Consider the following 14,101-nt stretch of genomic DNA (forward strand, 5'->3'; position numbering starts at 1 on the left):
ATAAGTGAGGAGTGAGTATATGTATATATGCATTTATATGTATATATATGTATATGTGTGCATATATATGTATGTATATATATATAAAATACACACACACACCAGTTTCTGTTCAGTGGATTCTAACTCAGAATAACCCTGTATGTTTCAGAGCAGAACTGTGCTCCATAGGGTCTTCAACAGTTGATTTTTCAGAAGTGTATCACCAGGCCTTTGTTCTGAGGCACCTCTGGGTAGACTTGAACCTCTAAACTTCTTTCGGTTAGCAACTGAGCATTTTAACTATTTTCACCACCCCAGGACACCATATATCTATCTGTCTATATAGATAGATAGATAAATGTATATAAATATAATACACACATATAGTGTGTATAAACAGACACGTGTGTATATACATACACACACACATATATACATATATATAAAACAAGATTCACCAGTAGGATATTTGTAAATGTTAAAAGTCAGGCCTGTAAATGGCCAGCCAGCCTCTTGAGGAGATAAAAAGAAAACACCCATTTGAGTTCACCCTGAAGGAGGCCCCAGACCACTGCGCAGCTCGGTGGAGCTTGCTCGTATTGACTCTGGGGTTTATCATTAACTGGAACCAAACTTTTTCTGAGACTGGCAGTGGTACATTGCATACATGGCAGGGCGACAAAACCCAAGGTGGTTTTGGAGAAGCAGGTCTGTTGACTCAGACTTAATTTTCAAAAACAAGCCCAAGAGAAAGGAGAGCGCCGTGGCTCCTGCAGAGGCTCTCTGGGGACGTTAAGTCCAGCTAGGACAGCCCCGCTGGTGAACGAAACACACTTCCTGAGCTGAAAGATAAAATTAGCAGCTAATGTGATAACTAACTATCCCATAATGAAACAATCTGGCAGCCCTGTCAGGTATCTGCTGGGTCTAATCTGTTCTGGAACTCTCTGGTAGCCCCGTTGGGACTCCTCCCTCTTTCCACCCTTCCTGTCCAGCTCACAGGTAAGAGAGACGCTTCATTCTTCCGGGCACTCTCTCCCCACTGTGTCTTGTTTTTTAAAAATTCACTGAATATGCCATGCAACCTCCGGCCTCAACCTCCCTTTCAAAGGCCAACCAAGTCAGTGAAGGAGAAGAGGAGGAAGGTGCAAACAGCCCAGTCACACGTGCACCAGTTGCTCCCTCCCCGACACTGGCAGGGTCAACCTCTGCTAACGTGGGACGTGGGACGGGAGGTGTGGTGGGGTTTTGCAATGCCTGTAACTGCTGTCTCTGAACAACTGGGTACAGACCGGAGCCTGGACTTGTGCCAGCTCAGCCTCTGCTGTGGTCATGCTGTGCTATTTAAGGAAGCCCTTCCCCCACCACTCCCACGCCACGCTTCCCTGGTGAAGCAGAGGAGAGGACATCAACCTTGTGTGTCTCATTCATCATGAGATGCGGGGCTCCTGGCCAGGGCCTGGCTGGCAGTAGGAAGTGGGTACACTTTGTTAAATGGATTGATGGACGGACAGACAGATGGATGGATGGGAGGATGGACAATCATGTGGGAGTGGAAATAAACCTTTTCTTCACAGAGCTAGCTCTCCTTCTTGCTCAGGCCACAGCCACACAGGCTGAGTATTTTCTCAGGTACCCACAGGAAGAGAGGCACGTGGAGACAAAGGAAAAAAGAGAGAAGAGAGATCAGTTCCCCACCCTAAAGAATCATTTAACTATCAACCTTCAGCTTTGAGAAAGGGGTAAGAAACGGACATTCTCACACACAGCTGGTGGGACTGTGGGCTGGTGCTGCTTTTTCTGGTGGGCAGGTTGAATCAAAAGCCTTAATTAACCTTGTACTTCTAAGAATTTATGGAAAACCATCAGAGACGTGCTCAGAGACCTCTATGTAAGGTTAATCACTGTAGGATTATTAATAAACAAGAAAATCAATTCACAAAATCCAACAGGTTTACTTTCCCATCTACCCCTGGTACCTAGATAAACCCAGAAGAACATCTTCTCCCTGAGGGTTTGGTATAACTCCCTTAAACCAGACAAACGAGAAATGAGATCTAGTCACCTTCTGCCTCACTCACTCCTTAACATTTGTCTGTAGACCATGATAGCAACAACTTTTCATAGGGGTCCATTTGTACATTAATTAAAAGATTCATGTGATTTCCCAACAGACTTTGGGGAGGCAGGCTGGAATGGGGATAGAAACTGGATTTCCCCTCCCACCCTCGCATAGACTTTTATAACCATGATTAATCTTCCCCAACCCCCGCCCATTTACTCTTTCCTGCTTCCCTGACCTAATGCCCCCAGAAAATTCAGGAAGACTAAACAGCAACTTCACTGGAATTCTCTGAAGCCACTGTTTTTCCAAGGATGGAAGGCTGACTAGTAGGCCCAGCATAAATAGTACTTATTTGCTACCTAATCTAAAGACGCTAAAAAAACCCAAGGCAGTGGCTTTGAAGGTCCCATTAACCAGCTTTGTGAATAAGGAAATAAACCACATTATAGCAGAGGAATAAGTCAAGTTCTCTGCCTTGGTCATCACATGAAGAAAGCTTGCATTCAAATCAAATTATGGGGCAGAGAATAAGGGAGCTTTCACCAACATTTATACCACAGCAAAGAAAATTTTCTCCATGAAAAGAAACTGACAGAAGCTATGAAAAATTTGCTCTTGAAACGTTATTGAGGCCTCTGGGTATGTCTATTTAATTCCAAACAAAGCCAAAGTTTTGTCTTAGAAAGCTGGGTCTCAAGGGAACATCCTTCTTCCAATGTTCTCAACGACTAAACCCACCAGGCTTTCTGGCTGAGTCTGCGAAAGCTTACCTGGTTCCTTCTACCGATCCGGTTTGGTCCTGGGGGCTTTGTGGGGCACTTGACTTGCGAGCTCCCGCCACTCTCAGCAATCTTCCCTACACTCATTACAGCCGACATCATGGTGTTGATGGAAGATAAGTCTGAACCTTCCAAGCCAACGGGCAAGCCTGACGTCATCGGGACAAGGGTTTAAGCTTCTAAGAAGGCTCTGTTGTAGAACTGAAAATTGGAAATTGCTGATGTGACTGATGGCTGTCAAGTTTAGGCTGAGATCATGGCCAGGTAGCACTGGCCGCCTGGGTTACTATAACTGTCAGTCAAGTCTGAAAGCCTAAAGCCTGCTTTATTCAGTTTAAACTAGTACTCATGTCTATAATGATTCAAGCCTTCAACTAAATGAAAGTTGGCAAAGCAAAGACTAACTGATGATCTTGCTTGTTTCTGAGTCTATGCCACCAAGAGGACTCAACAAGTCATCTGAGGCAGGAGTCTTTGCCTTTCTTAATCCTCTGTTAAGCAGAATTGGGAAAGGCTGAACCAACAGTTAGAGAACCCAGGGAGCTGCCATTTGGCCAGCACCCTCCTAAGAATGTACAGTCACTCACTACTACGTGAATGCCCTTCACCTAAACACTAAGGGTGAGAATTTTCAGGTTGCACTTAACCCCACTGCCACAATACAGTGATTTTTAAGGGGGAGCTCAAAATTTTCTAAGACCACTGAGAGATCAACCCTATCAGAATTGCAGCCAAATTTCGTATCGACACAGGAAAGCCTATTACTTTAAAAATACAAATAAGTAATATACCTGGACGAGTTGAGAAAACCAAACGAAGAAAAACCCTCCCCCTACTGCCAATTACCTCCATTTTCTGCCTCAACTGATACGCTGTGGAATTTCCCCCTGCTGTAGCTATCATCCGCATGGAGTAGCAAATGAGTCTGTTTCGTCTCTTCTTTTCTTCTCTTGGTGCCACTCGTTGACACTGGAATGGAAGCAGAGGTATAAAGGGTTGGTGAATGTCCTTTCATTTAGTGAAGGAAAAACTGAAACTTCTCATTTGCCCTAACTTCAGACTCTATAGTCACAGAAAAACAAGCAGCACAAATGAAACGCGGTTTCTAAATCTTCTTTTTCTTCCCAAACCACATTCTGTGGTTGTTTTTCAACCTTAACTGATGCCCCCTAGGGTGCTGATTTTGTGGTATTTTACTTTCTGATGTACACACACACGCGCGCGCGCACACACACACACACACAGAATTTTCTTACATTCCGTACCTCCTGTCCCCCTCAAACAAGGATGATCAAATTACCACTTGACCCACCTCATGCCTCTACCTGAAACTGACCAAAGACAAGGCAGTTAAGAAAGTCACAGCCTAGAAGGTATTGAGTCAGACTTAAAAGAAACCTGGAAAGATGAACAGTATGACCAAAGGGAGAACTCTGACCCACGGCCACATCATAATTCACTTCTTCAGGGATTCCTTGCAAGGAGAAGTACTAAGGCTATAGGTATGGCCAGAAATACATCTATAGGCAAACTATTTCCCTCCTTTTATCTGAGAAGATAGTCTATAGCTGAAACCCAGCCAGTAAGGCACATATCCCATCAACCCAAACCAGATGGAAAAGATTCAAGCTCGTTACCTCAGCTGGTGAAGCAAGGGCTTATGCTTAGAAATTACAAGAGAAAGGACATGGTTTTTCGTGGTGTCTCCTCAAACGTCAGGGGATGCAACCGAGGATCGGACAAACAGTTACACTGAGAGCAGTTACAAATGCTCAGCTTTCTAGCAGGACAGCAGGAAAAGGCTGGAGCTAGAACTTGATTAAGCCATGCACGCCATCAGCTGAAGTCTCAAAAGCCTACTGAAAGAGAACCTTCAGGGACAGTGCTTTCCTTGTCAAGAGACGAAATGTACTTTCCTTGTTAACAGACATGTTGAACCTAATGGTTTCCCAAATGGTAGGAAAAGGGACTAACTACGGAAACATACAATTTAGGACTACTGACTCACCCTCATCCCACCATCTTTCCCCATCAAGAGAGGAAAGCTATGGCCAGAATTAAAAAAAACCAACAAACTGTCGGCCTTCCATTAAGTTTCCCCATGCCTGAAGAACATTTCAACGTATTTAAAATTGGGTACCAAACTTCCTGTTTTTAATCGTCTCTGCAAGTTTATCTGGGAGATCTCTTTAGGAAAAAGCACACACACACAAGAGCACACGTCTGTGCATACACACACACTGCTTTTCTTTCTTAATGGATTTCTAACAGCAGTTTCCTAAAATTTTTGCAATCAGTCAGCATGCAATTATTTATCTGATTCAAATAAATGGATATTTTCAATACCAAATTCATCTCACTCTTTTAAATACATAATTTTAATGCATAGCAAATTATAAAATAATTGACTCAAAATCTACTGTTACTGTAATTGTGATGTCAGTAAAAATAAAATTAACTTTTCTACCAATGTGTACTAAGGGTTTTGAAGATGATCTTGCTTTTGTTCTATAATTACATTTAAAAGAAAAAATATGATAGAGTTTACTCAAATCTGAAAACAAGTAAGTGTACATACGTTTGGGACTAAATATAAAATTATAAGGTATTAAAAATATACTGAGTCCACCCAGAGGCGCCTTGAAAGAAAAGAAAACTTGTGGTCTACCTCTCCAAAAAATCAGCTATCAGGGAAGGGGGGGTAATATATGTGAATGTGTGCGTGTATATTATGTTCTAATTCTGTCACTGAGTAGGGAAAGAAAATGGAGATGAGTGAAATAGTCAACAGGAATATTAACAAAAATATAACTAAACAGAGCCACACAGCAGTAAGAATTTTTCTCAGTCACTGGTAACATCACCAGTACATTCTTGCAATTTACATAAGTGTCAATGCCTAGGAAATCACTCGGGAGCCCTGATGGCACAATGGTTAAAGCGCTCAGCTGCTAACTGGAAGGTCAGCAGTTCAAACCCACCAGCCGCTCTGGGGCAGAAAAGACTTGGCGATCTGCTTCTGTAAAGATGACAGCCTAGGAAATCCTATAGGGCAGTCATACCCTGTCTCACAGGCTTGCGATGAGTTAGAATCGACTCAGCAGCACATAACAACAACAAGCAAGTCACTACAGTTGGCCAACAGAAGGGCTGGAAGTTCCAAGGGCTCATCCAAACTGGAAGAGAAGAGAAGCCACGCAAACTTGTTGTTTCCCCTTCTGTCTGAACAGGAAGACATTTGCTAAGTTTACTTCCCCCTTTGGGATCAAGTGTAAAGTGTGACACTGCCAACCTATAATGCCAAGATCACCTACACTTACTCCCTTTTCCTAGTTTGCAAGTAAATAAATCACTTTTTTTTTTTTTTAAATAGAAAAGCCTCTCATTGCTGAACTAACAGTGCAACTGACAAAATGAAACTCCACACTGCACTGTTCAGAAAGGAGAAGTTGCTTCACAAGCAGTCAATAACTAGCTTGTTGGAGCTGTTACAAGATTTCACTCCAGCTCCCTCTTGTAGCTTATATTTAAGCTCTCTCTGTGGGATCATGGAGCAGGGAAGGAGGGAAAGAGCCTGGTGTAAAACACAATGTAACTCAGCTTACTGTTCTATGGAGCAGAAAAAAAAAAATTCACCTTAACATTAAGGATCATCTATATGCTGATTAGAAGCAAAGCAAGTTGGCCAGAATGAGTCGATTCTTCCTACCCTCACCCTCTGGATTGTACGAGAGCAATAATCCAAACAAACCTAAACCTTTGGACCGTCGACCTCGGGACTCTTTTGGGAGTCTGAACAGAATTTGAACAGTTTAAGGTCCACTGACAAAGCATATTTTTCTCCAGGGATATTTACAGTCCTAATATGCTCATTCTTTCCTCTGTACTGTTTCCTCTCCCTGATACCATCCCATGCATTGGCCCACCACTGCATGCGCGCGCGCGCGCACACACACACACACACACACACACACACACACACAACAACCCAAACAACCACCACGGGCCCATTTCTAACACAACCCTCTCCAGCTGGAATCAGAGAGGACCAGGAAGCCAGATGACAGTCACACACCACAGCTATGAAAAGAAATCATCCTTTTCATTGAAATCACCATGCAGGCTGGCCTGGGTGCCAGTTTTTAGCACGAACAATCTGGGTTTGGGGCAGGGAGAGGGGTGGGGAGAGAGAAGAAAGGAACGGGGTGTCTGCAGTGTTGCCTCCTGCGAGGCCAACAGTCAAGCACCCTTCTGGGATTTCTCATCCCACACCACAGCCCCATTACATCAAGAACTGGCAATTCAATTGCAATTTCAACATGGCTTTGCATCAAAGCTCCAGGAGGCTCTGGAAAAGAGGCGGGGGCGATTCAAAGGGAGCAGAGGAAGGGTGGGGGGAGGTATGAGGAGACTCAACATTCAGTTATTGTGACTCAAGCCAAGTCAACAATGTTCAACTGACCTGTTTTCTTTGTCTTATCAGGCCGGCCCTCCTTACTGAGGAGCTGGCACGGGCTGGGCCCAAACGTGGGCAGGGTCACACCTCAAAGCCACCACCTCCGGAGCACAAATGTGGAGCAACCTACAAGAATGAGAAGAGGCAACATTAAAAGGGGCTTAAGACCAGAAATGAGCCCATCTCTGTACCGTTTTCTCCACTTAATACCACCAATACCCAAACCCGTTGTCTTCGAGTCGATTCTGGTTCATGGCAACCCTACGTTACAGAGTAGAACTGAGCTCCATAGGGTTCTCTTGGCTGTACTCTACAAAAACCGATTGCCGGGCTTTCTTCCACGGCACTGCTGGGTGACTTCGAACTGCCAACCTTTAGGTTAGTAATCCAGCACAAAACGTTTGCACCACCCAGGGATGCAAATTACAGACAGCAGAGTACTTCCCATTTCCTGCCTGTGCTTACAAGCAGCTTCTAGTTCATATTCCACCCAGAGTCCAATTAACATCCAAACAAGGGCAACAGGAGTCCACTATGTCTTGAACAGACCAGTTGCCATTAAGTCAACTGTGACTCATGGCGACTGCATGTGTGTCAGAGTACAACTGTGCTCCATAGGGTTTTCAAAGGCTGATTTTTCAGCAGTAGACCACCAGGCCTTTCTTCCGATGCATCTCTGGGTAGACTCAAACCTCCAAGCTTTCGGGTAGCAGCTGGGCACGTGAACTGTTTGCACCACTGGAGAACGACTTGAACTACTGGTTCCAGGCAGAACTTCTAGCACCTCAGTGGCAGATGCCTATGGACCACCAGTTTACAGGGAAAAGTGCTATCAAAAACAGGGAAGAAGAAAGAAAGAGTCGCAGAAAGAAAGAAAAATCAGAAATAAACAGTCCCTCTGAGGTAAAGGAGCCCTGGCGGCACAGTGGTTAACAGCTACGGCTGCTAACCGAAAGGTCTACAGTTCAATTCCATCAGCCACTCCTTGGAAACCCTATGGGGCAGTTCTTCGCTGTCCTACAGGGTTGCTACGAAGTTGGAATTGACTCGATGGCAATAGGTTTTTGAAGTAAAGGAGAGATTCTTTCATGTCTTCCTGACTGATAGGGGAAGTCTCTGTAACACACCCTTTCTGTAGGGAAGATGCAGAAAACATCTTTTAAATGGCACGCCATTCAGGAGTTTGAGAAGGTCTCCTCTGTGGTACCAAGGGCATCAAACACCTGGAGAAAACTGTTTGGCCCTTTAAAAAGTTACAGAGTGTAATGTAGGATTCTCTAAGGCTAAAGCATTCAGCCCACTACCTGTCTGCCAGTTTGTTGTACTGCAGGTTGCTATGATGCTGGAAGCTATCAAATACCAGGAGAGTCACCCATGGTGGACAGGTTTCTGTGGACAGACTAGGAATAAAGGCCTGGTGACCTACTTCCAAAAACCAGATAATGAAAACCTATAGATCACAAGAGAACACTGTCCAATACAGTGCTGGAAGATGAGCCCCCTAGGTTGGAAGGTGCTCAAAATACATAGTGGCCACAATAATGGACTCGAGCATACCAACAATTGCAAAGATGACGCAGGACTGGGCAACATTTCGTTCTATTGTACATGGGATTGCCATGAGTCGCAGCCAAATTGATGGTAACTAAGAATAACAACAACGAAGCATTCAGCCACAGTCTCTGTCTCTGACTGCAGCATCCCTAAGGTAAGCCGAACAGTGTAAAACCGGGAGAAGATAAAACCAAACCAAACGCACTTGCATCAAGTCGATTCCGACTCATCGCGACCCTACAGGACAGAGTAGAACTGCCTCTTAGGGTTTCCAAGCTGTAATCTTTACAGAAGCAGACTGTCACATCGTTATACTACAGAGTAGCTGGTGGGTTCAAACCATCGACCTTTCAGTTAGCAGTCAAGAGCTTAACCACTGTGCCACCAGGGCTCCATGAGACTAGAGAGGAAAAACAAACCACCACGCAGACAAGACCTGTCCCAATCAGGTAACATGGTTATCCTGAATTGTACTCACTTGGGTCCTGGGCACCTGCAGTAGGCAAGCTCCAGGCTAGACTGGGCTGCTGGGGGCAAAAAGCACCACCAACTCCTCCTATTCAAGGCAGCTCCTCAGTATGTCTGACACCATGGTTCTTCCCAAATAGTTTCTCTTTTTACACCTGACTGCTTCAAACTCTCCATCTTTTTACTTGAGTGTTTCTCTTTTGAAAGGTGTTTTGGATTTTAAAGGGAAATATTAGGAAACAAGGAGTTCCCCCCTAGAGACGGCCCCTAAAATGAGAGAAGGAGGCTTTTAAGTCTCTAAGCACACTAGGACCCCAACAGTTCTCAATGTTTCTTGGATCAAGACCCTCCTTGAGAATGATGAACATTACAGACCCTCTCACAGAAAAATGCACCTACTGGACATCCAACATTGTGTGCTCACTACCAGGAGGGCCAGGGGCCCCAGAAACCCATCCAGAGACAGCAGTATAAGAATCCTTGTTTTATCTGATGTATAACCTGCCCTCCTCTAAACTACAAATCAAGTCAATTTTATTAAAATTGCCATGCAGTTTTCAAAATGCACAAACAAAACTTCCTTTCACATCATCCCTACTCGTTCACACTTAAGGATGCCTGAGGTGAAATTAAACACTGTTAAAAAAAAAAAAAAAGAAGCAATGCTTCCCTCTGTTTTTATTCATTTTTAAATTAACAGCAAATTTTATTAGAAAGAAAAAGCCTGGAGAAACGGTGAGGAAGACTGAGGATTCACTCCATGGTATTTTCTAGAAACTTCAAGATCTCTGACTAAGTAAAGCAAGTAAATATTTCTATACACCATCAATTCTAAGTCAAGTCTCTGGAATTAAGAATTTCCAGACTATAACTAAAAAACTTTCATTTTAATTTGGGTCCACTCCCTCTCCTCATTAAAAAAAGATAAATTTAAAAGTCCACCGTGTAACCTATCAGAGCTATTAAAGGACCAAGGCAGAAAAAATGGATCAGGTTGACAGACTTGACCCTTAAACGTCAATCTTCTGATCCTGGATCTAAATGATTTGAATGTGAAAATAAATGTCTTGCAGTTAAGCTAAGGAACAAGAGGTACCTGCTTTGTTTTGGGTTCCACTAGGCCTGAGAGACTCACAGAACCCCAACACCAAACCAAACCAAACCCGCTGCCATCGAGCCGATTCCAACCCAAAGTAGAACTGCTCCATAGTTTTTCTGGGCTGTGATCTTTACAGAAGCCGGTCGCCAGGCCTTTCTTCCACAGTGCCACTGGATGGATTCGAACCGTCAACTTTTAGATTAGCAGTCGAACTCAAACCAGGGGCCTTTCACAGAACTCAGAGAGCAGAAAATTACCAGACGGTTCTTAGAAGAAACCTCAAGATACCCCGCACCTCCACTGTGGTGAGGAAAGATGAATCCTGCGGGCGGCAAAGCACAGGGTGGAGGGCATGGAGGGGTGGGTCTCCTGGGTGCTGAGGAAGGATGCATTTCTTGATTTGCATTCCCACACAGGCTTTTCCCAAATCCAGTTGAAAAAGGATAACTTGGAGAGGGCAGAGTCCCATCTGGGAAGATGAAGGGGTGGGGGAGGGACAGCCCTCAGCCCTAGAGGAGATAAGGAACAATGATATGTAAAACCAGAAAGAAAAGATTAAGGAGACTGTCTCCAGGTCCAAGGAGATAGCAATGGAGAGATGAAAGATAAAAGGAGAGATGGTTGAAAAACAAAGGGCTGAGTCCTAGCTTCTGAAAAACCCAAGGATTCTTGAAGTGAAATCTAAAATCTTTCCTAAGGCCCCCAGGAAATATGGGTAAGTTTACATGCCTAGGATGCTGGTAGAGGGCCGGAAAAAATGTTCCCACAGACAATATAATAGTGGGCTTTATAACACTTAACCAGGATGTCCACAGTGCTGAGCAGAGAAAACGTCCACAAATACTTGGGATGGTTGATCTGCTGATGGTAACAGCCGACCAGTTCAGGCTGACTCAGGACAGACCAACAGCCTGTGAGTTACCAGGTAGTGTAACAAGCAGCAAAGACATCTCTTGAAGGACGGGCTCCCGCAGGCCAGGCCGCTCCACTACAGTAATGCCTGTTCTCCCCCCACCCCCTGCCTGTACACCTCGGGGCGAAGAGATCTCTTCTAGCCAGGCTGCCTCCCATGTGCTCTGAAGGCTAAGGCAGCTGTGATGACGATGCCGAGTTCCAGGAAGCTGATGTGTTTCTTGGCTTACAGTTCAGGCTATGCCCTGGATAGGGTGGCAGCCCATGAAAGTCACCCCCTTGCCTCCCCAACCCTTGGCTGGCACGGGTTTTGGTAAAACTGAGCCTTCAAGTGTCACGTAGGGCCTCCCAGCAATCAGGGCTTGGGAGCTGCTCCAGCCACTCCTGGAGCCCCTTTCCCGGGTGAGGAGGGGCTGCAAAGAAGAGATGGGGGTGCACCACTTGTTCAGGACAGCAAAGGGCAAGGTAAAGGTTTGGGCGCCAACACAGGACTCCAGGCTGTGATATGGGCTGCCTCTTTGGTTTTCTGAACTCTGCCTCACAACAGCCCCCACTTCCTTCCCCTCAAGATGACAGGAAATGGTCAGACTCTTTAACCTACCATTCAAGGCTCTCCACACCGTGGTCTCGATTTACCTCCTGGTCTCTCCTCCCCTAGTCTCCACGTTAGCCAAACCTGAATGTCTCTGCCCAGGCTCTTCTCCATACAGAGTAAGAACCCTACACCACCCCTCATAAGCCACTTTCCAAACAAAGCCTCCCCCATTCCTGCCGGCCCAAGGCTTTGGATTCAGAGCACACTTTACCTCTATCTCTGTCCTAATAACAGTAGCTAGAGATTTTTGAACACCTTGTGTCACAGGCTAAGCGCATTATCTCATTTAACCCTCACCCCAACCCTATGAGGACAAGTCCACTGTCCAGATGAGGAAATTAAGGCACAGAGTGGTTAGGTAACTTGTCTCCAAGGTCACAGGGCTGTTGCATGGTACAGCACAGTGAATCCAGTTTCTAAACCCTGTAAGTTTCATTCGGGCAAAATTTGTGACTCTTGGCATAGCGCTTGAGAGAACAGATGTGCTCACTCAGTCACAATCTGTGACTTCTAACAAACTTACTCTGAATCCTTTCTTCCAGACTGCTCAGCCCCCGCCTTCCATTTCCACGTTTCTAGGAAGGAAAAAGGAACCCCCCTCCTCCCATCTTCACCTCTCCAAACGGGAGGCAGGACAGGACTCCACCTCAGGCTAACAAAGGCTCTTACACAGGCTGATAGTGGTTTAGAGCTACTGTCCTTGCTGTGAGAGAGGATGGGGGAGGGATGGGTGGACTTTAGGGTGTACACCCTGTGCTCTACAAATAGCCAGGCAGGGACACTGGATGTTCCCATGAGGCCCTGTTCCAAACTCTCAACAGCCAAGTCCTGGCCCAGGTGATCCCCCAAGGAGAAGCAGGAGCTCGAAAGCTACCAGTATCCTTCTGGTAGCTTCTGCAGCCTTAGAGGCGCAGCCCGGACTGGAGCAAGAGGAAGCCTGAGGGGTGGGGTGGAGACTCCAGGCCGACAAGGTGTGTGCTCAGGAAGTGGTGGGGGCTGGGGGGAGGCAGCGAGTAGCCAGTAAAAACCAGAACTGCACGGATCAAAACTCAGGCAAATACAATAGGAAGGAAAACCCAGTCTCATCTCATTAGTTAAATACTACTCACCCTCCAACTTTGTGATTCTCCAAGCACAGTCCCCACCCTCCCTGAGCATCCTCCGCCCTTTGTGAGAAATGCAAATTCTTGGGCCCCACCTCAGAGAGGGTGGGGCGGGGTGCACAGCCTCCAGGGGATTCTGATCCAAGTTAGAGAACCAGCCTTGGAGCCTTTATGCAGATGTGACACAGAACCGAGGCCTCCCCTGGAGGACCTGGAAGGAGTGGCTATGTGATCCACACACTTGGAGGAAAACCCCATGCTCACTCTATAGTTTCAAAAAGGGGGTGAGGGACTCATCTATGCAGCAGGGCCCATTTCTAGCTTCCTCAGGAACAGGGGGAGTCGGATGTGAGAGGGAGACGGGAGGCCGGCCTGCAACGCTCACAGGAAGCCAAACCCTGGGCCGAACTTTGTGCAGCTCTGGCACTTCAACCACCCACAGGCTTTTGCCACATCTGAACGCTCCTCGAGGGTACTGTGGAATAGTCTCTAAAGTTGAGCCCCTCGGCCAGGATTTCTGGGGGCCCTGGACACCCTCCCTCAAGTCTCCAAATGTCTTCACTCCCCGTTGCTCCTTGGGGACTGGGACCGTGTAACAGGAGCGAAAGGAAGAAGGAAGAACTCAGAAGGGATAACCCCGGGGAAAAGCAACCAAAAGGCTCCCGATCTACTGCAGCCTGTCTCCTCGGTGTGACCTGAGGATGAAGCGAAACATGGAGATCATCCCTCCAGGGCAGGGCAGCTCCCTGGCTCTGAAGAGACTGCAGATGCCCCAGGGGCCTCAGCCCAGTGCACTTTACTGAGAATGACAAGCTGCTGATGTACTTTTCAAAAGGAATGTTACTTTGGTAAAGTGTAGGGGGTGAGGAGCAGCTCAGGGGAGTGGTGGCGGGTCCCTTTTGGTAAGCACTTGCCCTCTTAAAAATTACTCGGACATTTTAATTGTCACAGTAAATACAATTTCAACAGAAAAGCATGTGCTGACCTCCAAGACAGGGGTCTGGCCTCCCAAACAAGTGAGATTAAATATACAATTTAGAATACGAATTGCTGGAGAATAGAGGGGTTTTCAGGTCCCCCCTGTCAGA

General features: G+C 46.0%; 1 protein-coding gene across 1 annotated transcript in view; it reads right to left on the reverse strand.

Annotated features, from left to right (window-relative positions):
* Positions 1-14,101, reverse strand: part of RREB1 (ras responsive element binding protein 1) — a 147,608-nt gene that overhangs the window by 75,352 nt on the left and 58,155 nt on the right. Inside the window, exons 2-4 of the mRNA XM_004388944.3 lie at positions 7,289-7,408; positions 3,673-3,795; positions 2,818-3,027 (exon numbers count right to left, since the gene is read on the reverse strand). Of these exons, the coding sequence (XP_004389001.1) occupies positions 2,818-2,985 (168 nt within the window). The 5' untranslated portion in view covers positions 2,986-3,027; positions 3,673-3,795; positions 7,289-7,408. The remainder of the gene's footprint in view (positions 1-2,817; positions 3,028-3,672; positions 3,796-7,288; positions 7,409-14,101) is intronic.

The sequence above is a fragment of the Trichechus manatus genome, unplaced genomic scaffold (genome assembly GCF_000243295.1).
Source record: "Trichechus manatus latirostris isolate Lorelei unplaced genomic scaffold, TriManLat1.0 scaffold00223, whole genome shotgun sequence".
Lineage (NCBI taxonomy): Eukaryota > Metazoa > Chordata > Mammalia > Sirenia > Trichechidae > Trichechus > Trichechus manatus.